General features: G+C 43.3%; 1 protein-coding gene across 3 annotated transcripts; it reads right to left on the reverse strand.

Annotated features, from left to right (window-relative positions):
• Positions 1-1,271: 1,271 nt before the first annotated feature.
• Fam124b (family with sequence similarity 124 member B) lies at positions 1,272-26,912 on the reverse strand. Of its 3 annotated transcripts, none has more exons than XM_047547689.1 (3): positions 26,029-26,912; positions 4,247-4,408; positions 1,272-1,468 (listed from the first exon to the last, which is right to left on the reverse strand). In XM_047547689.1, the coding sequence occupies exons 1-3, from the start codon at positions 26,758-26,760 to the stop codon at positions 1,400-1,402; spliced, it is 963 nt and encodes a 320-aa protein (XP_047403645.1). In that variant the 5' UTR covers positions 26,761-26,912; the 3' UTR covers positions 1,272-1,399. The 3 variants fall into 3 exon arrangements, 2 of the variants coding, with proteins under 2 accessions (XP_047403645.1, XP_047403644.1); XR_007107960.1 differs by having other exon boundaries at positions 1,334-1,468; positions 2,715-4,408; XM_047547688.1 differs by lacking the exon at positions 1,272-1,468 and having other exon boundaries at positions 2,170-4,408.
• Positions 26,913-27,304: the final 392 nt, after the last annotated feature.

A 27,304-nucleotide genomic window follows, 5' to 3' on the forward strand; every position in this document is an offset into this window, starting at 1 on the left:
TTTATAATTATTGTTCTTCAAAGAAACACCCCAGAAACATCTGTATCAGAGGTGGGATGTGGAAACAGAACTTTTCTCCTCCCGCTAAGCAGAGACCTTTTTGTGTCTCCAATAGCCCAGGCAGATTCTCTGGAATAACAATACTTTTTAGATGATATGTTTAAAAATAAAATTTAAATCCACTTTTTAATAACAAAACTCCTAAAGATGTGCCCCGAGAGCCATATGCATCTTTTCTTTTCCTATCTCTGTGAGAAATGCCCAAGAAACGTCTCAAGCCTCAGAGAAAGTTCTGGAGGGGGTGAAAGAAGAGCACTGTGGGAGGGGAGGTTGGTTTGCTTCCTCAGGAAGTGGGCGTAGGCGGCACTGAGCAGAATCCTGAGGATGAACTGGAACAGGGAGTTTTCTCCACGCGCACCTTGTCTTTCTTGTTCCCTCGGAGCTCAGTCAAGGAGGCCCTTTAAAAGTTGCAGTCACAGGTCATCCGTTTGAGAGGATCCGGGGAGACCCAGCAAAGAGAATGTGTTTTAAAACAGTCAAGAAAGGAACATCAAGTTCACACGCAAAAAAAGAAAGAAGGAAGGAGAAGCAGGAGGAAGAGGAGGAGAGAGAGGGTGGGAGGGAAGGAAGGAAAGAGAAATGGAAAGGAAGAGGGGAGAGAAAGGAAAGAAGGGGAAAGTGGGGAGAGAAGCCCAATGCATGAGGGCGTGGAGAAGACTCTAGAAAGTCAGTTAGTTGAGGAATTTCTGAAGATGTTTGATAACATGGAAATGAAATTCAGGAGTTTTTAATCAACAGAAAACAGGGTGTGCACTTGTGGCTCCGTTCTCTGCTTTGGCATCTCCCTTCCCCATTCTCTGGGAGAGAAGAAAGGGGCCTCCCACCGGCACCTCCTCCGGGCACAGTTGCCCCAGCCCAGAGGGAGAAAGACCAGACCTTTACAAAGCTGCCATCAGGTGGCCCCTGCTGCTGACCAGCAGCCCCACCTCCTTACAGGAATTGAGGTGTGACCATCCTTTGGGTCTCCTCTCCTCCCACCCCAAATTCCACGTCCCTCGCTCTACTTCCCCCAAGCTACCAATATCTTTGCAAATTTCCAAATGTTAGTATTTCTGTCCATGTTTAGCAATGTCCAGAAAATATTGCAAAAAAAACTGTGAAATACTTTTAATAAGTTTAAAAGTAGCAAGACAGGGCTGGGGATATAGCTCAGTTGGTAGAGTGCTTGCCTTGCAAGCACAAAGCCCTGGGTTCAATCCCCAAGACCGCTAAGAAAAAAAAAATTCTGATTGGGCAACTCTCACATTTTAAAAATGAGACATTTTACATTTTAGGGAATACAGCGTAGTTTTCATCATGCCTGACTAATTTGTTAAGTTGAATCAAGTTCATCCATGGCCTAGTCTTGTTGCACGCCATCTCTACTGAGCTCTGGGATACATTTGATTATTCGCTGTACATAATCCTCCTACAGGAGACAGGAACAAACAATAAATGACATGTAGTAGAAACCTTATCAAAGTAGATTTCTTTTTATTGACTCACTGATTTTACTAAAAACTGCTCAATAAAAAATTTGTTCTCATGACATTTTTAAACTGTGGGTCTAAAGGGCCAATCAATTGTATTTATAATACTATATGCAATGTAATATAAAATATAACACAGTAACAAAAAAAAAATTATAGGGCTTACTGACATCTGAATGCTTTCATATACATCATCTCAATTCTCCAAACAGCCTTTGTTACAGTAGATAAGGCACCAGAGGATCAATCAACCTGACATGTTCAAGGTTGCCTAAACAGGAAGTTTAAAATCTGCCCATCTCCTACCCGATCTACTGGTATTTCCACCCCATCATTCCATTAATTAGATGCTACACTGAGTAGCATAGAGGAGGTGATATCTTAAGAATATATTATTTTGTAAGCCAATTTTGTAAGGTACCCATTCAAACTTCTAAATATTCTTTATCATTCCCATGTACTTATGTTCTTACCCATGTATTATGTTAAAGAAATTTAGACAATTTCAGGGGGAAAAAAGTGGGAAGGAGAGTTTAAAACTTCTCCTTGCCGTGATTCTCAAGGTAGCTCAATGACTCAACTGGTGTAAGACTTCCAAAAAAAAAAAAAAAAAAAAAAAAAAAAAAAAAAAACCTGATGTTACAGAAAGTAATATCAAAAGTTCTTCATTCTATTTCCTAATGAGAAATTTTAGTCTGGGAAAGAGAGATCATGGGAATGAGAATGTACGGATGTCTTAAAGACAGAGAAAGTCCATCTAGAAGTCTCTTTTTGCCCATTTTCAACTCTTCTTACTTCTGGTGTTTTCTGGGCCAAGCCTGAGCTCATATTTCCCTCATGGTGGGTGTACTGAGTTTCCAGGTTTTTAAAACATCCAGTTAGGGCTGCGGATGTAACTCAGTGGTCGAGTATTTGCTTAGCATGGGTGAGGACCTGAGTTTGATACTCTGAACTAAAAAAAAAAATCATTATATTCTTATGTACTATCCATCTTGGAAATTGAAGTTCATAGGGTCAAATAACCTTATAAATTAACTAAAACACAAAATCTCAGATTTTTTTAAACACGTGCATAGACCTTAACTCAAACAACCCAGCATGTAAGCAATGGGGAGCTTTTCCCTTGGAATTATAATTGCAATTTACAATATGCCCAGTCTTCCTCTGCAAGTTGTGAAAGCTTACTACAACTCCGCGGTGCAAACGTGTGCATTGATTGTGAGAGAAGCTCTTGGAGGAACAGGTTTGGACTTCAACATCTTTCTAAGAGCTGGTAGGATTAATCATAGTTGCAAAAGTTGGGTTTGATGGTCAGAGAATGTGTATGTACCATATATGTGATGTCTTATTCAAACATAGGTGTTCTATAAATATTTATGGAGTGAATAAATAAATAAATGATGGGTATCATAAAGGACTTTGGGGATTCAAAAATGGCCAGAAGCACCAAAGTTCTGCTCCAGTTCTGTTCCAGCCAATCCAGTCTTCCCACCTTGTTCAGTGGAGATCTCAAATTATCCAATCATCCTATGTCTTCTTTGGTTTGTAACAAAAACAGCTGGCCTCTTCAGAGTAGGGCAGAAACAAATGAGAAATCAAAGGGCAGGAAAACCTTAGGGTCTAGCATTAATTTTTAACCTGATTTTTCTAACTTCCAGGTTTTCTGCTCATTAAAGAGGAGAAAAAAATGTTGCTTGTAATTTTCAAAACATTTTGCATATTCACAAATTCCAGATGCAAATAACTTTAAAGGCGAAATCACAAGAGGGTATGTGGTGAACAGGGCCTAGTTACCAAAGGAGGTCACATAAAAATTAAAAAGCACTAAAGAATAAATAGTCCATGCTGTCCAGGGAGATGAGCTATGTAACCCAAGTAGAAATTAAAACCAAATTACATACACTAATCAGCTCTGCACAACATATCCGATTCATTTGCATACAATGCAGTTATCCTGATAAATGCTGAACTCGGCACATCCAGCTGGGTCAATGAGTCTCCAGGGAACATGGGCATTGGGCTTTCTCCCTGTACTTGTCTTTGTTTCCTTATGACTGGGACAGCAAACCAACAATCACTCCAGTCACCTGCAGAACTTGAATATTTGAAATGAAAGCAATACAGATCTGTGTGTAGATAGCACACAGATTTCCTCAGATGAACAAGAAACAAGATGATTCTGGATCAGTGCTCCATTTCTAGAACATTCTATCTGATCTTGTATTTTTAAAAAACACATTTGTTTTATGCTATATAAAAAATTCTTCTTCTTTTTCTCCCCCTTGGACTGGCAGATGAAGGGAACATCTTGAGATTATCTTCCTTGCACCAAGGTCACCTTGACTAGGAAGCAACAAAGGATGGATCCTTTCCCTAAGGATGCCTTTGGTTTTAGAGGTAGCACCCTCTAAAGAAGAGTCTGGCAAGGAGGAGGATGGTTGGGTGATCCACAAATCCCTTGGAAATCTGCTCAGAAAAGATAGTCTGGGCTCAGAATTGATGATGGTGAATCCGGTGTCAACATTGGTCTCTGCCTCCAGCTTCTGAAGGCTGTTTTCCCTGAGGACCTTCATTCTGAGCCTGGGCTCAAGTGGAGGATGCAGCTGGATACCCGTGACCGAGCTGCTAGCCGGGGATGACCAACAAGGGCTTTTCCATGAAGTGGCACTAGAGCTGTCTGATGCCCCACTGAGCTCAGGAAACTCCAGAGAACGCACCTTGAACTTCCTGCCCCGGCTCCTCCGTCTCCTTGGTTCTAGGGTTCTCTGTTCAGGGACAGGGGTCGGCCTGGAGCTCTGGTGAAGCCGGCCAGCACCCAAGGTGCCTTTCAGAAAAGGAAGTTCGCCGTTCCTAACACCAGGTCCTGGATTCAACTGGACCTGTGGGACAAGGAAAGGAGGAACAAGTGAAAGAAGTTCTCCGCTACCTAAGTGCCAGGAGTGCACCACCTTATCCACCCATCACCAGGCCATGCCTGCCGCAGACTATCAGTAAAGGTGACTGAACAGAAGTGATAAGTAAACCTGATCATGAGGTATATGGTCAGCATCAGCCACAAACATGATTAGCCACAAACGTGATTCTCCTCTCCTCTCCTCCTCCCCCTCCTCCTCCCCCTCCTCCTCCTCCTCTCCTCCTCCTCCTCCTTCTCCTTCTCCTTCCCCTCCCCCTCTTCCTCCCCCTCCCCCTCCTTCTCTCCCTCCCTCTCCCTCCCCCTCCTCCTCCTCCTTCTCCTCCTCCTCCTTCTCTCTCCCCACCAAGCTAAATTTTCGCCAAGGGCGACATTATGAAACAAATGGCCACTTGATGAAAACACACACTTCTGATAGATTGAGTTGTTTAAACAACATAAAAATATTCAAATGTTGCTCAGTGACTTTGCTGGATGATGCAAGTGATGTATTTCCAACCATGCAAAAAAGAATAATGCCACCAAAACATGTGGTTATAGCCCAGGTAAGGACTGGGATGAGAATTCCATCTTCCAAGGTTGTGGTCCTTGTTTTAAACAATGCTCATATCTCATAATGACATATCTCTTGGGCTATTCCAAGACAGGTGGACACTCCAGGTAGGCTAATAATAATTTGGCACCTTTTATAAACAAATATTCCATATATTCTTCAGGCACTAGAGCAATGGCTACTATGGTGCAGGAAAACAAAAACGGGGAGCTGCTGGGTGGAAGCTCTGGTGTTTTCATCCCTGGCAATTCCACTTTGGTTCCAATCCTAAAGCTCTGTCTCAGCAGGACTCCCACCCTGTGGGGACCTGCATGCTCCAAATGAAGTTCATGGCCATCATCCATCCTTGGACTCTCAGGAGCCTCACCCGACCCCTTACACAATGCTCTCCCCAAGAGGATTTCTGGAAAAGACCATTTTCTCCTTCTTATTAGCAGCGCTTAGAAATTGATATCCAGGACCCATCCCCACCTGGCCCAGCCCTTAATCATATACCAAAAAGAATGACAGGGAGGAACTCTAAATGCCAACTGCCAATTGAAAGAAGCCACATACTGATTCCAACCATATAGCATTTTTGACAGAGGCAAAACCATGCAGAGAGTAAAAGGATCAGTAATTGACAGGTATTGGTGGGAGGGAGGGATAAATAGACAGACATGGAAGATGCGGGGGACAAGGGATCTCTTCCGGATGATATTGGAATGGAATTGTATATTTGCCAAAACCCATGGAATGTACCATTTGATGTAAACTCTGGGCTTTGGGTGACGATGATATGCCAATGCAGGCTCTGCATGGAACAGGAGTCATCCGGTGGGAGGTGCTGGTGGTGGGGAACGCCGTGTGTCTGTGGGATCAGGGGAGACACGGAATCTCTGTACTTCCTGCTTAATTTTGCTGCAAACTAAGGCGGCTCCAGAAGATAGTCTACTTAGAGGAGGAGAGTGGCACACATTCATCTCCCAAGGCAATAAGGAGGAAGGCAGGAATGTGAAAAAGAGGTCGAAAGTGAGAAATCCCAGCATGCATACACAGAGTGTTTGTGTACACGACACACATATGTCCTCTCCGTTTGCTCTTTGGAGGTGACAATTACCAAACTACACACACACATACACACACATGCATGCACACACAAAGGGGAACTTCCATTGTTTCTTTTACAAGTTGGTAAACATCTTCCACAAACGGCCACGTAGTAAATGTCTGAGGCTTTGCTGGCCATGTAGACCTTAACGCAGTTGCTCAGCTCAGCTGCAAAGCAGCCATAGATAAGACGTAAATAAATGGCATGGCTGTGCTTCAATAAAACTCTATTTATGGATATTGAAATTTGAATCTCATATAATTTTTATATGTCATAATTTTTTCCCAATCATTTAAAAATAAAAAATTAAATTAAATTAAATTAAAACACCTTTTCTTAGCTCCGGGGCCATAATTGGCCAACCCTGCTCTCTAGATCAATGATTCTCATCCTCTCAATTGCTATCTCTATCTCATCCCCCGCCAACTCACACACACCACCCCTGCCTTACTTGGAAGCCCAAGAAATGAAGCAGTCTATCTAGACCAGTTTGGGACAGGATAGACCTGCTTACCGGGACTCCCTTAGTTCTGCCCCTGTCCCCTCCCTTTGTGGCTGCTGACCCCCCTCACAAAGTCCATAGGCGTCTCAGGACCAAGTTTGAAAACCATTATTTTAGAATCTCTAAGTTCTACCTCTGGACCAAGCCAGTTTCCCGGAGAGCTGCACACGCCCGAGTCCCACCTCACTCGTGATTCCCAGGCCCGTGGGATTCAGCCCAGTGCCCAGGTTACACTGAAGAGAGCTCCGGCCAGTATCAGAAACACTGTCCAGAGGAGACACTGCACCTCCAGATGGGCCCTTTGACAAACGTACAGGAGAAATGTCCGTTCCCAGACCCTGTTTCACATGGAACCACCTAGGGATCAACAAAACCACTGCTGCTTGCTCCTGCCCCAGACACTCTGATCACCAGGGTGCAATCGGTCCAATAGGAAGTGCCCCTCTCCCTAGTGCTTCTAGTGCACAGCAAAGGTTGGGACGCACTGCATACGCTCAGGAAAGCCGTGCCCGGGGTCATTCTGTGGCCCTGCGTCTCCCTCAGGCCTGCGGCTCACCTGCTCTCCCTGCTCTTCCTTCCTTCACCTCATCTCCTATTGCTCCCTCACTCGGCATTTCCCTGGGCTCTGGTTTCTCCCTCTTCTCCTTCTTTCTTTCCTTCCCCCTGCCCTCCCTGTCTTTCCTTTTCATCTATTAGTTTTGCATAAAAATATCTTATTACAGGTCAAGAACCTCTTAACCAAATTGCTTGGGACCAGAAGGGTTTCAGATTTTTAATTATTTCCTGTTTCAGAATATCAGCATATATATATAATGAGATACCTTGGGGGATGGAACCAAAGCCTAAACACAGATTTTGTTTATGTTTCATATACACCTTACACACATAACCCAAAAGTAATTTTATACAATATTTTTAATGCACCTGAGTTTTAACTGTGACCTATAATCAACTAGTATAAAGGTGGTAATTGCTCACAATAAAAATAATTTAATTGCACAAATGTATAAAGTAAAAAATAAAGGCTCGTCCCCCATCCCAACCTCAAGTCATCCCAAGTTCTCACTTTTAAAAAATATCTTGCTTCTTATTAAGAATACAAGCAATAATAAGTGTTGGCGAAGGCAGTAGATTGAGACAGACATTATTACCCTATATACATGTATGAAAATAATTAAAAAAAATATTTATCACTGTTGAAAAAATAAAAAATAAAAGTCTAAATGGAAAGAAGTGACAGTCAAAACTCTTGATTTTGTCATAGTATAGCCTTTGCCCATTCATTTAGAAAATAAAAACACAGGAGAGATCAAACGTATATATATATTTATATCTTGCTTATCCTTTCCAAATTAGATGGAAAAAATCTACCATGAACAGGGATCTCCCTCTCATGGGAAAACAAACTCCCTCCATCTTGCAAGGGGCTCAGCTGCCATCATTGCCTCTTGTAAAATCACCAGACATTGCATTGTGTCTTCTTATTTGACTCCATGGAGTCTTTTTCTTCTAGGAATAGAAACTGGCGTGGGTTGGTCTGTTTGCTGTTGTTTTCATATTCAGAAATCACTCAAGGTTGATATTAGACTACCTGGTGTGGAGAAAGAAAGTCTTCCTCAGTTCCCTTACCACCCAAGCAATCTCAGATCAGGAGGAAGGTCTCCGGAAGCCATGCCCAGGCCAAGACATCTCAGTGCAGCCAGGAAAAGTCCTCCTCAGCCCGCGCAGCCAGTGGACCCCACTGAGCAAGCCCAGCGCACCCCCAGCTCAGCTCTGGTCCCCCAGTCCCACGGCCCCTCACTGGATCTTGTCTCCCTTAAGGTGCTCCATCCCTAACAGCCAGCCCGCTCAGGCCACCAACTCCAGCACTCAGTTCTCCCCTTACATCTACTCTTCAAACCAGCACTATCCCCACCTGCTCCTTCTTGGAACCCCCCATCTGCACTTCCTTCCTTGGCTCATTGGAGTCCCAAGACTATCCCTTCAACCATCTCCTTGCCAGTGCCTCCAACTCCCTTGCACGACTGCCTTTCTGCCATGACATCCTTCACCATCTCCCATGGCTGGATGGGAGTCAGGACAGGAGTCGCTCGCCCACGTTTTCTGAACGTGCACCCCGGGGGGCTGTGGGAGACGCGTGGCTATGAAGGTGGGTGCCACAACGAGGGCGTGGTGCCAACTTCACCCCGGCTGCTCTCCAGCCCTCCTGTCCCACAGTTGCTCTCTGTCCTCCTCACGGCAGTGGATCCACACCCTCTGACCTGGCTGACGCCTTCAGTGCCACAGTCCCCTCACTCTCCCATCAGAGGGTCTCACCTTTTATGTAACAGAGAAACACTCGCCTTCCCTGTCACCAGACTCACCTGTGACTTCACCCCTCCTCTGCACAAGGGAAGGGACCACTTAACCTGTGCTGTGAATTCCAGCACCTCCTGCCCGTGACCGCACCCTAATTCTCCCACTCATTTCTCCCACTGTAGTATCTTGGATGTTCCATCTCAGTCTCAGTTTCTCCCTCTCAGTCTTTCTCCTTACCCGCCTCCAACAGCAATTAAACTTTCTCAAGTCGCCTTCTACCCTCTTCCCGCCTAAAGCTTTCTCCCTTCTCCCTTTCACATTCAACCCTTTTCATAAAATGTGTCCACATTCATTTTTCCCACGTCCTTTGCCCACAGCGTTGGTTGCCCTCCTATCCACTTATGAAAGTGCTCTTACCAAGATCACCCACCTTGATCTATCTCTGCAGTCAACCTCCTTGTCATGAATTTTCTTGAGCACTTTCTAGAAGTCTACTTCAAAGTCTTTACCTTTACTTTGTAGTTGTCTTCTCCTTAGCTTTTATGCCCACACATCGTTCTGGATTTTCTCCTTCCTTTCTCTCACCTCTTTTCAGTTTCGATTAAAGGTGCCTCTTTCCATCTTGGTTCATCTAATGTAGCGGTTACCTAGAGCTGTCCTGGGTGCTCCTCTCTACGCATATTCTCTTAAGCACACCCGGACATCAATACCTTCAATTACCATCCAAATAATAAAAACTCCCCAAAGTATGGTTTGGATCTGTCTTCTAAGCTTCACCTTTACCTGTCCAACTGCCTTCCGTGCACCAGCATCTCAAACTCAGCAGGCCCAGAATCTTCTGGACCATTGAATTCATCTCCCTCTTCATGCCAGATCTGCTCTGCTTCCTCATTTCAGCCTTAGAAGATAACACATCGTTAGCCCCCGTGTTGCTCAAGAGAGAGTCCTTCTGCGTATCCAGTGTGTACCCAGTCGCCCATTCCCAGAGACTGCCTCCTAAAGAGCACTCGGATCCTCCTCTCGCTCCAGTCTCACCACCATTAACCCCAGAATGACTGCAACAGTCAGCTGCTGCCCTGTGGACCCTTACTTCCCACTGCTCCATTCTCCACTCCAAGAGGAAGTTTGAAAACAGATGTGATGGTGTCAGCGTCCTGCTCCGTGGCTTCCCACTCTTCTTAAAATGAAATCCAAGCCCTATGGGTGACCGACTTTACTCCTCACAGTCTGCCCCCATTACTCCAGTCTGATAATTCCCTTTGGGGCTCCATATGCTGAAATTGAACTTCTTTCACTTCCTTAAAGATGATTTGCTCTTTCTTACTGCCAAGGTCTGTATATATTATTTCTTCTAGCTGGGTTGGGTCTCCTCTAATCTTTTTGCCTGAAAATTCTACTCATGTCAATTCCAAGTTTATGAATCATTTCACTTTGGAAGCCTGCTCAATATCACCAAAGTTGAGCTAGATGTTCCTGAATATTGACTCTGACTTTTATCAGCTATGAGATTTTGGACTGTTACTTAGTATTTCTGTGCCTCAGTTGCCTCATCTGTAAAAGAAGATAATAATAAGTGCCAACATCATAGGATTGTGGTGGAGGTTAAATAATAACAGTGCCTAGGACACAGCAAAGCTATATACAGATTGGTTGCAATCAGCATCATTCATGTTATTAGCAGCTCTCACAGCAGCTAATTTCCATGTCTCAGTAGTTACCAAACTATTTTACCCTTGGCTGTTTATCCCTCTGTATTTCCCCCTAATTCTGCCATCTGGAAAGCAGGGTGTATGTACAGTCTCTTCATCATAATATCTCTAGTACCTAGCACAGTGCCTAATGAATGATGAGTAATAACTAAATATCTGTTAAAAAAGTAAGTAAGGCTTAACATTTTTTTGGGGGGGTGCTGGGGATCAAACCCAGGGCCTTGTGCTTACAAGGCAAGCACTCTACCGACTGAGCTATCTCCCCAGCCCCCAAGGCTTAACATTTTGAAGAGGTGAAAAACATAAATTTTTGTACATAAAAATGAACGGAAAGGGAGCATCTATAAATTTGGCCCCTGATTATTATTTAAGCAGACATAAAGTCTTCTTAAGAAAATTCAGGGCTGGGATATAGCTCAGCATAGAACATCTGCTGGGCATGTGCAAGGCCCTGGGTTTTAATTCTCAACAAAAAATAAAATAAAATAAAATAAGGAAATAAGAAAAAAATTCAAAGTGACTTGATATCATAGATGGACATTGCTGCAATCTTCTTAAGACAGGGAAATGTCAACTTTAAAAAAAGAGAAGTCTAAGGTTCATAGACCATATGGCAAAATTGAGTGTAACATTATTAACATAGAAATGCAGTTTCGCGCAGTTGGAATGAAGACTTTCCAGGAGAAACATAATTCTAAGTGATTGAGCTGAATCTCTTGAGGAGGAATAGAGCTCCTCTTGCCAAAAAAACAAATTGAAATGCATTTGTAGGAATTCTGGCTATTTAGAGCTCATCTTTCTAAGAAATGTTTGTGAAATGTTATAAATTAAGGGTAGAGATTTCCAAGTTCAGGAACATTAGCAACTATCAGGATGAACAGGGCAATCAGTTTTCACTCATTTATGACTCTCACCTCTTCAAAAACAAGAGCAAATGCATCAGAAAAAAATGATTAAACATGAAAGGAAAACAATATTGTTTCTTATGGAAAATGATTTCAAGAGAACAGCCAAGGAGGATTCCTCCAACATTAGGGGAAAATGATTTCATGGAAAAGAATTATGTAGATAATAAGAAACCCCCAAATAGTGCCAGACTTAGTTCACAGTTGAAACAGTTCTTTTCCAATTAACTGAGGTTTTGGAAAGTACTTGATGAACTAGCCAAAACCACTGATATCAACCTGCTATTGTAGCAGCTATTATGGTTCAGATGTGAGGTGTCCCCAAAAGCTCAAGTGTGAAACAATGCAATGCTCAGAGGTGAAGTGATTAGATTAACAGGATTAGTAGATTAGTCCTTTTGAATAGATTAACTGAGTGGTAACAGTAGGCAAGGAGGACATAGGTCACTGGGGTTTATATTTTGTCCCTGGCTCTCTGGCTCATTTCTCTCTCCCTCTTGTGTTTCTTTCTCTCTCTCTCTCTCTCTCTCTCTCTCTCTCTCTCTCTTTCCCTCTTGTGAGTGTTCTCTCTTTCTCTTTCTCTTACCCCCTCTGGTTGCCATGTCCTGAGCTGCTTTCCTTGGCCACACCCTTCCATCATGATGTTCTGCCTCACCTTTGGCCCAGAAATATGGAGTCAGCTGACCATGGACTGAACCTCTGAAACTATGAGCTAAAATAAACTTTTCCTCCTCTAAGTTGTTCTTGTCAGGTTTTTTGGTCACAGTGAGAAAAAGCTGACTAAAACAGAAATTGGTACCAATAACTGGGGTTGTTGATATGACTAACCTGACTATGTGGTTTGGAAGCATTTGGAACTGGTTTGTAGGAGTTGCTTGAAAAAGTTAGGAGATGCAATTTGGAGAAGACTTAGAATGTAAGCAAAGCTTAATAAGTGATTCTGGTAGGAGATCAGAAGACCAAAATGCTGACAGAATTGTGGGCGGTAAAGACTGGGCTCATAAGGATTCAGGGAAGGAGGACTTTATTGGAAATTGGATTGGAGCCTACTCATGGTACATCCTGGAAAAGAAGTTGTCTACATTTTTACCCATGCCCTTAGACTTTCTATGAGATTGAATTAAAGGTGATGGACTAATTTATCTGGCGGAGGAAATTTCAAGGCAGCACAGCATTCAGGTGATGGAATGGAGGTTGGTGGTGGCTTTTAGCCATGGTTATTGTAATAATCAGAAGCAGAAGACAGAGCAGAAACATTTGAAAAACTTGCAATTTGGCCATAAAAGTGTGTCTAAAACTGGGACCAAGGAAGTTAGTGGTTGTTTAAGAGATTACAGCCACTAAAGAGATTCTAAGTATTTTACATAGAAGCAATAGGAAAGATGACTCAAAAGCATTTCCGGCATTAGCAAGGTCACATCCATTTCAGTTTCAAAGGTGTAAAAGTAAAACTTCCTTTGAGAAGAGACTGCAGGGCACCCTGCTTGTACAAGTGGGAGCACAGGGGCTAGGAAGTTGTTTCACTCAGAGGCTGATGCAACCATGATTCCAGGAAGCCTGGCTACTGCTTGAGAAGGCAGCAGACCTAGGAATGGTCCACCTGGCACTGGTTCTGTAGGAATTGAGAATGGTAAAGTTAAGGGATCCTAGAGGCTTCTGCCAAGATTTCAAAGGGTTTCAAGGACCAGGCAGAGTGCTGCAGGGTCAGACACCCTGAAGGCAGCCCCAGAGAGGAATGCATGAAGATGGGAGAAGGAAGCTAAAACTACAGTGAAGATCCCAAGATTAAGAGGTGTCAGTAATGTGGAAAATTTGCTGAGGAAAGCTGCAAGATTCAAGTCGAGATAAGCCAAGAGAGAGGTTATGTAGGCTGCAACCAACAAGGTCATAGGGGAAGAACTACATAAGCCCTTTAGAGAGAACACCACAATACTATGTTCCCCAGATGCTGGACATGGCACTACAGGACTTGTTTGTCCAGCTGGATTTCAGCCTTGCTTTGGTCCCATTCCTTCCTTTTATGCCCTGTTTCTCCATTTGGAATGGAAATTTTTGCTCTGTGCATAAGCGAGCATGCATTTCAATTCATTTCATCAAGAGGTACTTAGCTATGTTTACCTTTATGTTCTTTATTAGTCATTGAAATAAAAGAACATAAACATTTATTTCGAAAAATACTGAAAAAACAGAGTGAGTCATCAAGTTCCACATTACAAGTTTATGATGCAAGAATGGGAAAATACACAATCAGTTATGTACCACAAAGATTTAGTGTCAAATGTTCTGGTTAGGTACAGCATGTATGACCAGAAGACTGAGAAATTATACACCATTATACATGATGCATCAAAATGTACTCTACTGTCACATATACCTAATTAAAACAAATAAAAAATTTTTTAAATGTTCTGCTTAGGAATAGGAGTTAATAACCTTTGAGCTTCACAGGTTTCAATGAGGAGCATAATTTGGTCTGAGCCTTAATGGTAGAAAATTGAAGAGGAAATGCAAGACATGCTTGGATATGGATAGATCAGGCAATGCATGGATACAGACATACACACAATGGAATATTATTCACAAAAAGGGATGGGCTTATGATAAATGCTACAACATGATGAACTTTGAAAAATTATGGTAAATTAAATAAACCAGACATAAAAACATGTAAGTTGCAGGCATAAGCACCATGATTCTGCTTTATATGAATTACTTTGAATAGACAAATTCACAGAGGCAAAATAGAACTGAGGCTCCCAGAAACTAGAGGGAGAAGGGAATGGTGAGTTTGGTTTCATGGATACAGAGTATGTGTTTAAGATAATGAATAATGGTGATAGTTTGATAACTTTGCAAATGTACTTAATGATATTGAATTGCACATTTTAAAAATTGGTGTTTGTTTGTGTTTTGTTGTCTTGTGTTTCGTTTTTGGTATTGGGGATTGACCTGGGGGTACTTTATCACCGAGCTATATGCCCAGATCTCACTAAATTACTTAGGGCCTTGTTAAAGATTACTGAGGCTGGCCTCAACCTCATGATCCTCCTGCCTCAGCTTCCTGAGTCTCTGGGATTACAAGTGTATGCCACCACACCCAGCTAAGTTTTGTTTCCATTGTTATTTCTGTTTTGCAGTAATGGAGATTGAACCCAAAGGCACTTTATCACAGAGCTACATCTCCAGTCCTTTTTTGTTTTATGTCACTGTTTATTTTGAGGCAGGTTCTTGCTAAGTTGCCATGGCTGACCTCAAACTCGCAGTTCTGCCTTAGCTTTTCCAGTTGCCAGTTCCTGAGATTACAGGTGTGTGCCACCGCATCCCACTTCTGAGATGGTAAATTTAATGTTACATGAATTTCACCATAATTTTTTAAAAGAAAAAGGTTTTACAAAAAATTTTTATAGAGTAAGAATAATGAAGTTTTCTTATCTACATTTTGCCACAATAAAAAATAATAATTAAAAACAAGCATTCACGAGGAGTGAGCCTAGAATTCTGGAAAGAGGGGAAAGAAAGACAGTGGTGGCACAAGGAAGAGGCCGCAAAGGGAGACATTAGGTGGTCCTGCTTGTGAAGGGCCTTGGAGGCTGAGCCAGGGGTGTTTGATGTTATTGCCTACTTTCTTGTTATTGAACTGAGAAGGAGCATAAATCGGGCAGTCATTTACAAAGGTATTTTGACAATAGTGTGCAGGATAATGCAGCAGCCTGGAGTCAGAGCAGAAAGTTAAAATTCCATAATCATAAGGCACATTTGAAGTCATGTGGGCCTAAAGCAGGAAGGGTGGGAGGAAGAAAGGACCTCAAAGGAAAATCAGAATGGTTGGCAATTGATTAGATGTGGGGGTTCTACAGAAAAGGAGGCTTTAAAAATAACTGGTGTTTCAAACCCTGGGAAATCTGACTTTCAGAGTTAGAATAAAACAGCCACCCTCAGTACTAGGGAGCAACATATCCTGTGCTCTTAAAATATAATCCTAGAGGTGAAAGACCTCTACAATGAAAACTACAGAACAGTAAAGAAAGAAATTGAAGAATAGAAGATGGAAAGACCTCCCATGCTCCTGGATAGGCAGAATTAATATTGTCAAAATGACCATACTACCAAAAGTGATATACAGATTTAATGCAATTCCTATTAAAATCCCAATGACATTCTTCATAGAACTAAAAAGGCAATCATGAAATTCATTTGGAAAAATAAGAGACCCAGAAGAGTCAAAGCAATTCTTAGCAAGAAGAGTGAAGCAGAAGGCATCACAATAGCAGAACTTAAACTACTACACAGCCACAGTAACAAAAATGGCATGGTATTGGCACCAAAAAAGACATGTTGACCAATGGTACAGAAGAGAAGACACAGAGACAAACCCACATAAATACAGTTATCTCATACTAGACAAAGGTGCCGAAAACATTCACTGAAGGAAAGATACCCTATTCCATAAATGGTGCTGGGAAAATTGGGAATCCACATGTAACAAAATGAAATTAAATGCCTATCTCTCACCCTGCACAAAATTCAACTCAAAATGGTCAAAGACTTAGGCACTAGAACAGAGACCTGCACCTAATAGAAGAAAAAGTAGATGCAAATCATCACCACATCGGCCTAGGATCTGACTTCCTTAACAAGACTCCCAAAGAACAAGAACGTAAAGTCAAGAATCAATAAATGGGATAGATTCAAACTAAAAGTCTTCTTTTCAACAAAGGAAGCAATCAATAACATGAAGTGAGCCTACAGAATGGGAGAAAATCTTTACTACATGCACCTCAGATAGAGCACTAATCTCCAGGATATAAAAAGAACTCAAAAAACTTCACACCAAACAAATAACCCAATCAATAAATGGGTTAAGGAACTGAACAGACACGTCACAGAAGAAATACAATCAATCAACAAATAAGTGAAAAAATGTTCAACATCTCTAGCAATTAGAGAAATGCAAATCAAAACTATTCCACTTCCTTAACAGGACTCCCATAGCACAAGAAATAAAAGCAAGAATCAATGACTGGGATAGATTCAAACTAAATAGCTTTCTCTCAGCAAAGGAAACTATCAGCGATGTGAAGAGAGAGCCTTCAGAGTGGGAGAATATCTTTGCCACTCATACTTCAGATAGAGCACTAATTTCCAGAATTTATAAAGAACTCATAAAACTCTACACCAAGAATACAAATAACCCAACCAACAAATGGGCTAAGGATATGAACAGACACTTCACAGAAGATCTACAAGCAATCAACAAACATATGAAAAAATGTTCAACATCTCAAGTAATAACAGAAATGCAAATCAAAACTACACTAAGATTCCATCTCACCCCAATTAGAATGGCAATTATCAAGAATACAAGCAACAATAAGTCTTGTAGAGGATATGAGGAGAAAGGTACACTCATACATTGCTGGTGGGGATGCAAATTAGTGCAGCCACTCTGGAAAGCAGTGTGGAGATTCCTTAGAAAACTTGGAATGAACCCACCATTTGACCCAGCTATCCCACTCCTTGGCCTATACCCAAAGGACTTAAAATCAGCATACTACAGAGATATAGCTACATCAATGTTCATAATTGCTCAATTCACAATAGCCAAACTGTGGAACCAACCTAGATGTCCTTCAATTGATGAATGGATAAAGAAATGAATGAATCAAACATTAGCATATGTAAATGCATGATTACGCAAACGGTATGCTGTTACTCCATATACAAACAGAAACAACATGTATCCTATTTGTTTACAATAAAAATAAATTAAAATAAATAAAAAATAAATTAATTAATTAATTAAAAAAAAAAAAACTACTCCAAGAAGAGTTCATCTTACCCCAGTCAGAATGGCAATTATCAAGAATACAAGCAATAATAAGTGTTGGTGAGAATGTGGGGAAAAAGGTACACTCATTCATTGCTGGTGGGACTGCAAATTGGTGCAGCCATTATGGCAAGCAGAATGGAGATTCTTCATAAAACTTGGAATGGAAGCACCATTTGATCCAGCTATCCCACTCCTTGGTTTATATCCAAAGGACTTAAAATCAGTGTATTACAGTGATGCAGCCACATCAGTGTTTATAGCAGCTCAACACACAAGAGCTAAACTATGGAACCAATCAAGGTGTCCTTCAATGAATGAATGGATTAAAAAATGTGAAATTATGGCATTTGCCAGAAAATGAATGGAGCTGGAGAATATCATGCTAAGTGAAATAAGCAAATCCCAAAGAACCAAAGGCCAAATGTTTTCTCAATATGTGGATGCTAATTCACAATGGGAGGGGGGAGAATATCATGCTAAGTGAAATAAGCAAATCCCAAAGAACCAAAGGCCAAAATGTTTTCTCAATATGTGGATGCTAATTCACAATGGGAGGGGGGAGGCTAGGGAAGAACAGAGTTACTTTATATTAGGAAGGGGGGATGGAAGGGAGGAGAGGGGTATGGGGACAGGAAGGATAGAATGAATCAGACGTTATTATCCTATGTCCTTATATAACTATATAACTGGTGAGTTTCTACATCATGTACAATCAGAAGAATGAGAAATTATACTGCATTAGATATGATGTATCAAAGTGCATTCCCCTGTCATGTATAACTAAGGCAAAAAAAATTTTTTTTAATTTTTTAAAAATAAAAATTTTTAAGTGTCCTCACTATACTTACACATTAGTCATCCCACAGTATATATGTATATCAAAACCTATCATGTGGTAACCATAAATATATATAATTTTATTTGTTAATTTAAATGAATTATTTTTGCTAATGATTTAAAAAAAAAAAAAAAGAAGAGGAAGAAATTGATGATGCAAGAGAGAATAGAACTGCTTCTCTAAGCAGGTAAGAGGGGATGTCATCTAGGAACCATCTACAGGATAGAGGCCTAGCTACAGGAGCTGGCAGTAAGGCAGAGTACATCACTGTAGATGCTGATCTGTAAATATGGTGCTAAAACTGATCCATCTATTCAACAAATACTCTGTGTTAGACATTGTTTTTAGGACATAGTGGTGAATGAAAACACACAGGTTCTTATCCTAGTAGAGCTATCAAATCTAAGGATAAAACAAAGTTCAAATACAATGAATGTGTGGAAGTCATTAAATTATGAAAAAAAAATACTAAAAATTGCTTAACCCACCTACAATTTTCAGTAAAAATTGATGTTAAATCTCTTGATTTTTTTTTTTCAAAAATGGAATTTCACGCTCAAGAGATGAAGCTATGTTCTGGGCAGTTAAAGAAGTTTCAGGTTTCAAGAGACTTTACAAATCATCCAGATCAGTGCTGTTCAATTCCATAGTCACCGACCACCTGAAGCTTTTTAAATTTAAATTGTTAAAATTAAATGAAATTAATAATTCTGCTCTTTAACTTGACTGATCACAATTCTAGTACCCAGGAGCCATATGTGGTCAGCAGCCACCCTATTAAACAGTGTAGATATTTTTTTCATCACAGAAAATTTTACAGGACAGTGTAAGCCTAGGAATGAGTCTCAACTGGAGAGGGAAAAGGGAAATGTATATGTGAAATGGAATCTTCTCGAAAGACACGTGACGTCCACCCTCGCTCCCTGACTGGGTCTTGTATACTCTTGAGGACTCTGACTGACTGACTGGGGACCCAGAGGTGAGGTGAAGGACTTCCAGAAGGAGGCACAGATGCTCACTGGGAAGAACAGGTTGGGAAAATCACCTGGAACGAATGGCTGACAACCACCATCAGTTGTCGAGACTAGAAACCCCAGACTATTCTGATGCCGGGTTCACATGCTGATATAATTGACCCGTCCCACCCAGGTCCCACGAACAAGAAGCCATCCCCGGACATGCGAGGTGAGGAAGATGTGAAGTTTCCCCTTTCAGTCAACTTGGGAAGGAGATACCCTAGCCAAAAAAAAAAAGACCTGGAAGGTGAACCTCAAGGGGTAGGGGTGGGAGGGAGTCATCCTCCTTCCACTGAGTCCGGCCTGGAACCCTTTTATGAACAAAACATGGAGGACATCTATCAAGGACCTAACGATGTTGACATCTATCAATCTTTGTCAGTTATTCTTCTTCTACAGAATTTGTCTTTTTCTGCTTCATCTTCAAATCTTCAGAGAGATCTTGTTGAAAATTACACCCTGGTCTCAGTAGGATGGTGGGGACTTACCCATAATCCCAGGGGTTGGCGGTGGCAGTTACCGGTGGAGTCAGGGCCGGCAGCAGGAGCTGACCTCTCAAGGGCGAGGTCAACACAACAGGAGACCAGTGGCCTGGTGAGGCATTCAGATGGAAGAACTCGAAGGACCTGGTTTAGTATACCTAAGAAGCCACATCTTTGGACTTCAGGACACCTACTGACATGTTGGCTTCTGTGGCATCGTGATTTTGTTTTTCTCCTGATTGTTTCTTCTCAGTTTCTCTCACTGGTTCTTTCTCCTCTCCCCATCTTGAACTGTAGACATTTTCTTAGTCCTATTTCATCTCTTCTCACTTTCTACTCTCTTTATTGATAATGTTACTCTTTCCTAAGGCTTCAATTGTTGGAACTAATGACACATTAACTAACTCAGGCTGACTCCTTACTCCCTGGTGAGTGAGCAAGATCAAAGCCTCAAAGGTGGTTTCAATAGTTAATGACGATGAATGGGACCACCGTCAGGGATTGGTTAACAACAGCTCCGGAAACATGATCAGCCCGTGCTTTCCATATAGTCCTATGGGACTCTCACCTGTGTGAACCCCCACCTTGCTGACCTTTAAGCTGGTTGGTTCCCACCTAGCCCCCACCCTACATAAAAGCTGTGTGATTTCCTCAATAAACGAGATTCCTGCTGTGACGGGTCTCCCTGACCCATGTGATTGTCCTCCGTGCGGAGGGCTGCGTGTGGGTGGTCAGTTGGCCCTACCTATCCCCGTCTGACCTTGTTGGGGAATGTCCCCTTCCCTTGTCGCTGGTCGAGAAGAGCAAGGGGGCTTAAGACCCTGACATTCAATCACCACTTGCAACCCTCAGTGGTCACCTGACTGTGGAATTGTCCTTCCCTGAATGATCTGCCAGCACCTCAAACCCAGTGTGTCCAGACTCATCGTCACTTAGGGAAGCCTCTCTGTCTAACTCATTGTTAACTCCTCTCAGCACAGCTCGTATTTAACCCATGTTTCCACTGTGAATTTCCTATTTCAAAACTTTGCTCACTCTTGCCAGATGTGGTGGCGCATGCCTGTAATCCCAGCAGCTTGGGGAAGCTAAGGCAGGAGGATCACAAGTTCAAAGCCAGTCTTGGCAATGGTGAGGTGCTGAGCAACTCAGTCAGACCCTGTCTCTAAGTAAAATACAAAACAGGGATGGGGATGTGGCTCAGTGGTGGAGTGTCCCTGAGTTCAATCCCCGGTAGCCCCCAAAAAACTTTGCTCTTACATGAACAATTGAAGTTACCGCTAGTGTTCAGTCTGTTCCCCACCCAATCTTATTTGATGGTACCAGACTTACTGTTCTAAATTACATATTATAGATATGATCATGTCTGCCTCTTCTCTAAAATTCCGAATAAATGGGTTTTTTCAAAGTCTACTCTATATTCTTCTGCACCCATTCTCGGTGGACCAAAAATTGTTCTCCTAAACTCAATTGAACTTTCCGCCTCAACACTCAGCTACAAGGAATTCAAATCATCCTCCAAGTCAGAGGTCCTCCGTTTCCTGTGTGCCCTTAGTCAAATTAACCTTGCCTTTCCCTACTCACATTTATCACAGGTCACCTGGTGCTACAGGCACAGGTGGGTAGGTCCACACCTCATTAGACTGGAAGGGCAGTGTGGCATCACACAGAACATGTAACCAGAGGGTAGCAAAATGTGTAGTCAGCTTTCTCTTACTCTGACAAATACCTAAGATATCAACTTATAACAAGTGAGGTTCACTTTGGCTCAGTTTTGGAAGTGTCAGTCCACGATCGGTTAGCTGACCCTGATGCTTTTGGATCTGTGACAAGGCAGTTCTCACTTCACGTCAGAGAACTGTGGTGGAGGAGCGGAATCACTCCCCTCATGGCTTGGAGGTGAGAGAGGAGAAGAGAGCATGCTGGGGCCCCACCATCTCCTCCAGGGTGTGCCTCCAGTGAGCCGAAGACCTCCCACAGGCTGTGCTTCCTGACGTTTCCACCACCTCCCCACACTCCACACCAGAGACCAAGGCTTTAACACATGCTCCTTGGTGGAACATTTAAGATCCAAACCACAGAACAGCATGGCGGCCTCATCTCCCACATGACCATAACCTAGAGACTTGGCTGGAACATTTCAAGTCACTTCTGGGAAAGTGTTATCTTCCTCATTTATAAATTTCCCCCAGTGAACATCAAACAGAATAAGTCTTCTCTCCTAACTCAATGACCTGGAAACCTGAGTCTGCCAGAAGCTTGACGTCAAAGCCATGGAGTCCACTCTGGGATTGCCCAAAGTAGAAGTCCCCAAGAGATGGGTGACAGCGGGTAAACCAAGGCAGAAGGACCTACATAGGTAAGTTAGGGGGAAATCGACAAGAAGGACGATGAATGCCACTTTGGACCATGGGGCCCAGCTGAGAATCAGCAGCGCTGACTTGCAGGTCCTGTGTTCATTTGTTAAACAGCTTCTTTGATGGAGGGCAGGGTTTGACTTGCCCTCCATCAAAAGAGGTTTATGAAAGAGGAGGGCATCATCGCCATCCTACTTTGCTCAGCACACACAGACGTCCTTGCTCCCACCAATGACAAAAACACAGGGAGAGAGTCGAGGGACTGCGATGGGGAGAGGGAAAAGGAAATCCAGTCTGCATGTGCATCCACTAAGAATTGAAGCGGCAGGGTGAAAACAGCCGAAAGGAGAGCAGGGTCCAGAACAGGGTCCAGAACAGGGTCGGGCTCCGGGTAGGCACTCGATAAATATTTGGGGAATGAAGAAGCATGGGCTTGCTTACTCATCTATTCAAACGCACGTTCGTTTTCAGAGCGTCTCCTAGATGGTCTAATCTCACTCGCAAAACACACATCCTAGACTCTGAGAAGCACTGGCAATCTTCAGGGACGAGAGGTCACGTGACCTGTGTGTGCATACTGCAGGACAGTTTGTGGCCTTCTGAGTAGCACAGGTGACACCCGCATTGCTCTTGCATGGTGTTCTGCAATTTTTACTTTTACAAAACACCTCCACCTGTGTTCTCTCCTTTGATTCACATAACAAATTATACACGTCAGTACCATTCGCAGGATCCGTGAGTGACCACTCATCGCACTGAGGTTATAATAGAACTAGTTTCTCAAGAAACCCATTCTTTCATACAAGACTGCTTTTGCCTACCACATGCCACACACTGGTCTAGGTTCCAGCTTCATAGGAGAGAACTAGAAAAGATCCTCTCGGCACTTATATCCCGTGGCAGACCATGCTCCTAATGATCTGGCCTCTGGCCATTATCCCCCAACCCCAGCCTTCACTCTACCCACACAGACTCCCAGGCAGTTTGCTAGATGTGCCCTGCTATGAAAGTGCCACACCACCGACCGTCCCCGCTGGCCCCTCTGTTTGGAATGCCCCTCCTCCCTTCTGCTCCTCAGGAGAACTTCTCCACGGTCCCCTGGGCCTAACACCTAGCACACTCAGGCCCCTGTGCACACAGACCTCCACCCTGGCCCCCAGGAGGGATTATCTGTGGGAGGATTAACCTGTGGTTGTGGTTCTCCCTTGAGTGGGTATTATTTTCTTTTATTTAGTGAACATCGATCATTTGGGAGCACTAGGTATTTATTTGTCTCCTCTGCTCTGATCTTCACAGGAGAAACTGGCCTTCCCTAGATTCCCAGAGGCCAGTTGGACTCTGCGGTTTCATGTAGAGAGTAGCCTTCATCTCAGGACTAAGCTAATCCTCCGGGTCTCCTTCTCCTGAGTGCAGACACTGATGTAGAGAAGACAATCAGGTCCAAATGGGTCTGACCAGAGTGGAGTCCAGAACTTTTGTTGGACTATGTGGGCACTCAGAGCCTGTTTTTGTCAGCTTTTTCATCCCGGTTGCCAAAAGATCTGACAAGAACAATTAGAGAAGGGAAAGTTTATTTTGGATCACAGTGTTAGAGGTGTCAATCCACGAATGGCCAACTCCATGGCTCTGGGCTCAAGGTGAGGTGGCACATCATGGCGGAAGGAGCGGGAGGAGGAAAGAAGCTCAGGAAATGAAAACCAGGAAACACAGAGAGAAGGCCCTCCTCACCAGGAACAAAACACAGCCCCCCACAGGCACTCCCCAGTGACCCACCTCCTCCAGTCACTCCCTGCCTGCCTACAGTTACCGCCCAGTTAACCCATATCGGTGGATTAATGTTCCCATTAGGTTAAGGCTCTCACAACCCAATCATTCCAAAAGTTCTTGCATTGCCTCACACATGGGCTTTTGGGGGACACCTCATGTCCAAACCAAAACCGCGCCTTGTGAAGAATGTAGTCCTTGGGGCTGTTGGCAGCCGGCCGGCTGAGGACAGAACAAAGAAGAAGGTGGTGGAGCTGAGATTCGGATCCCGAGCACGCTGATTAGGGCCTGGACTACTTACAAAGTCAAGATTTTCACACACACACCCTTTCCTCTCCTTCCATTCCCAGAAAGTTTGGCCTAGACTTTGTATTCTGAAAAATTCCCTCTACTCTTTAAGAGTCGAACAGCCCTGTGGAAGCTACAGTGTGCGGTCTCTTGTGGTGTGCCACAACCAAGCCTTTGTTCACTTTCCTCCAGCACTTGTAGGACAAGAAGCCAGGGCAGAATTTTCCAGAAGACATGCCCTCATTTTGTTTGCAAAATCTTAAAGTCATGGAGGTGGTGGGACCAAGGGGAGGGAAGCAGGGCCACTGTTCTGGAGTGGGGAAGTGGAAATACAGGAAGTTGGGAGAGCTCTAGAGAAGACCAGGAGGGAGCTGGTGTCCCAGGTGGGCTTTGAGAATAAAGGACAAACACAGACCCTAAATAATCCCGGAGGACCAGGGCTCAGTCTTCATGAGTTTTCCCTTCATCCCAAAATCCCTTCTACTCTCCCCAAATCTGATTCAACCTTCCAAAGTAACTAATTGTATAAGCTGTGGTTTCAAAGAAAACACCAGTTAGCCTTTAAAATAGGCATGAGTAAGAACGCGTCCCCAGCCCCCTCAGGCATGTTACATTTTTGTTTGCCAGTGAGGTTGATTTTAAATTCTGGAGATTAAAACTGAAAGAGAAACTTCAGATGCCTTAGAAATTAGGGAGTCATAGAATAAACAAAAGAAAGTGCCTAGCAGCATTTTGTGAACAAGAAGGTACATAATTTAGAAAACATTTAAGGCAGAATCAGCATGATTCATGTTTTATTAACTTATAAGTCAGAGCAATGACAAAAAAAAAAAATTAACTAAAGGGAAAAACAAGTCCTACTGTAGTCTGTTATTCCTTTATCCAGTAGGCCTTATGGGGGTTTCTGATCATTTCTTAAGACAGACCCCAAGGAATATTTTGCTATAAACATTGTGTGTGTCCCTATGCCTGCACCTTTACAAACACAGACACACCCTTGGAGCTCAGAGATGCAGTAGTTAACCATGAGGACTTTGAAGTCTGATAGACGATTCCTAAACTTTATCTTGGGCAAGTAACTGAACTCAGTTTTGCCATCTGCAAAATGGAAAAAAAGCAACTTCCTAGGTTGTTATAAGTATTAAATAAAATTATCAATTTAGGGCTGGGGATATAGCTCAGTTGGTAGAGTGCTTGCCTTGCAAACACAAGACCCTGGGTTCAAATCCCCAGCACCACAAAATAAATAAATAAATAAATAAGATTATCAATTTAGAAACCTTAGTATAGTGTAACAGATACAATAATAGCTAAAATCGAATTCTGAGCACTATCTTAATGATGTGATTTGTAAGTATTAGCGCATTCCTTGCAGATGAGAACCTTCACTGCAGGATGATGCCAGTATTCTTCAAGGAGCTAATTAAGAAACTGAGGCCCAAGGTCACATAGCTACTAAGTGGCAAAGCTCAGCTGCCCCATTGTACACATAAGAGACAACAATGAAATACACTAGTTGTGTTATGTTTCAATAGAATGGTTAGGAAAGGAGGCTTTAATTTTAAGATTTGAAGAGGTCCTAACCATCTAACTTGATTTGGGGTGAAATTTGACAGTGATTTAAGATGCTTGAAAACTAAGTCAATAGCACTGCAAACTTCTCAAGTCTGGCTTTCTAATCTGTCACATGAGCATAGTTAATTAGATCAGTGGCTCTCACACTACAAATTAGAATTGTCCAAAGAACTTTGTTTAAAAAAAAAAAAAAAATCTGTGGGCACCCAGAGATTCTGGTCTAACTAGTCTAGAGTATATTGGAATTTTTGAACGCTCCCAAGGGCTTCTAATATGCAACCAAATTTGAGAACCACAGGACTAAATCATCTCTCAGACATGCTCAGATGTAAAGCTACGCAGTTCCCTGTCGTGTGCAAGACCACGGAGTGAGGAGAGGAATACCTGCAGCAGAATCTTGTTACCGTCATAGTCCTGCGTCTGCCACCTGGTGCTGCTGATGGGAACACACGGGTTGGGTAGAAGAGGCACTAGCTGGCCGATCTCTTGAACCTGGAACTGCAGCACGCAAGACTCCTTGGGGTCCACCGAGGTTCCCAGGGGCAGCTGCTTCAGGGAGAGCTGCAGAGCCCAGTTCTCGGTGGTATAGAGAACAAAGAAGCAGAAGTTGCTCTTTTGCAAAGTGGCCTCTCTCTGCAGGATCATCTCATAGAGTCTGATGGCATCCTCGTAGTTGTCGAAACTGCAGTACAGCGTCACCCTCAGGATCTCGGTCCCACAGTGCACCTGCCTCACGCCCCAGACAGGCATCTGGTTGTCCAGGCTGTAGAACTCCTGATTTGCAAGGAGGTAGGGACAAAGTCTCCCCTGCGCATCCTGGGGAGGGTAGCTCTGCCAGGGTGGATGCTGTAGCGAGTCCAGGACGCGAAGCAGACGCTTCTCGCCAAGGCTTTCATGCAGGAAGAACAGAACAGACATTCCGGGGAACCGGGACCGCCTGGGGTGGTGCCTCTCATAGTATTTCACTGGTCTGACCCGCTCTGACACCAGGAAGAGGCGCATCCCTGGGCAAATGCCATCCAGAAGCTGGTCCAGAGCCTGCTGCAGAAGCGAGCCGTGCCCAGAGTCAGCAAGGAGGTGTACGGTCATGACCAGGGGCTCCTGCGTCTCATCCATGGTGGAGCGAAGCAAGTGCACAGGCTTCTGAGGTCACTGAAGGAGCGGCTGAGGTCACCTTGGGGCCTCCCACGGAGCCTGCACCCACCTCAGTATCCTCAGCTCCAACAGCTTCTTCAGAACCCAGCCCTCAGGCAGAGAGCACAGCCCGGCCGCCCTGTGGATGCACAGGGAGGGAATGTCACATGGCTATGGACTCGTGAGCCTCCGCTACACACAACAGCAGTGGCTCCACGTCACGTCACCAGCCTGCGCAGAATGCAACTGCTCATTTGGCTCTTTCAGGCATTCCCCAGGGTTTCTGTGTGACCTAAAAACCTATAATCCTGAGAACCACCCAAGTGGGTGGTTCTTGCAGACTCTGCAGAGGAAATGACCAGGCAGAAAGGAACAGAGGCAGCTCTGGTCGCCTGATAGCCATCTGTTTAGTTGAAAAGACATCCATTTGATTGACCCACAATGGGCTCTGGTTTCCTACTCACATCTCCCGGTGTTTACAGTAGCCTACCAGGCCACCTGAATACAATGACTTCTTTAAAACAAG

This window comes from Sciurus carolinensis, chromosome 3, assembly GCF_902686445.1.
Source record: "Sciurus carolinensis chromosome 3, mSciCar1.2, whole genome shotgun sequence".
NCBI lineage: Eukaryota > Metazoa > Chordata > Mammalia > Rodentia > Sciuridae > Sciurus > Sciurus carolinensis.

What these genes read in the sequence shown, in the direction of transcription:
- Fam124b (XM_047547688.1), bottom strand. Translation starts at nt 26,760, where the DNA reads ATGGATGAGACGCAGGAGCCCCTGGTCATGACCGTACACCTCCTTGCT. An exon ending in GTAACAAGATTCTGCTGCAG is followed by an intron (nt 4,409 to 26,028) that starts GTATTCCTCTCC and finishes CTTGTCCCACAG; the next exon opens with GTCCAGTTGAATCCAGGACC.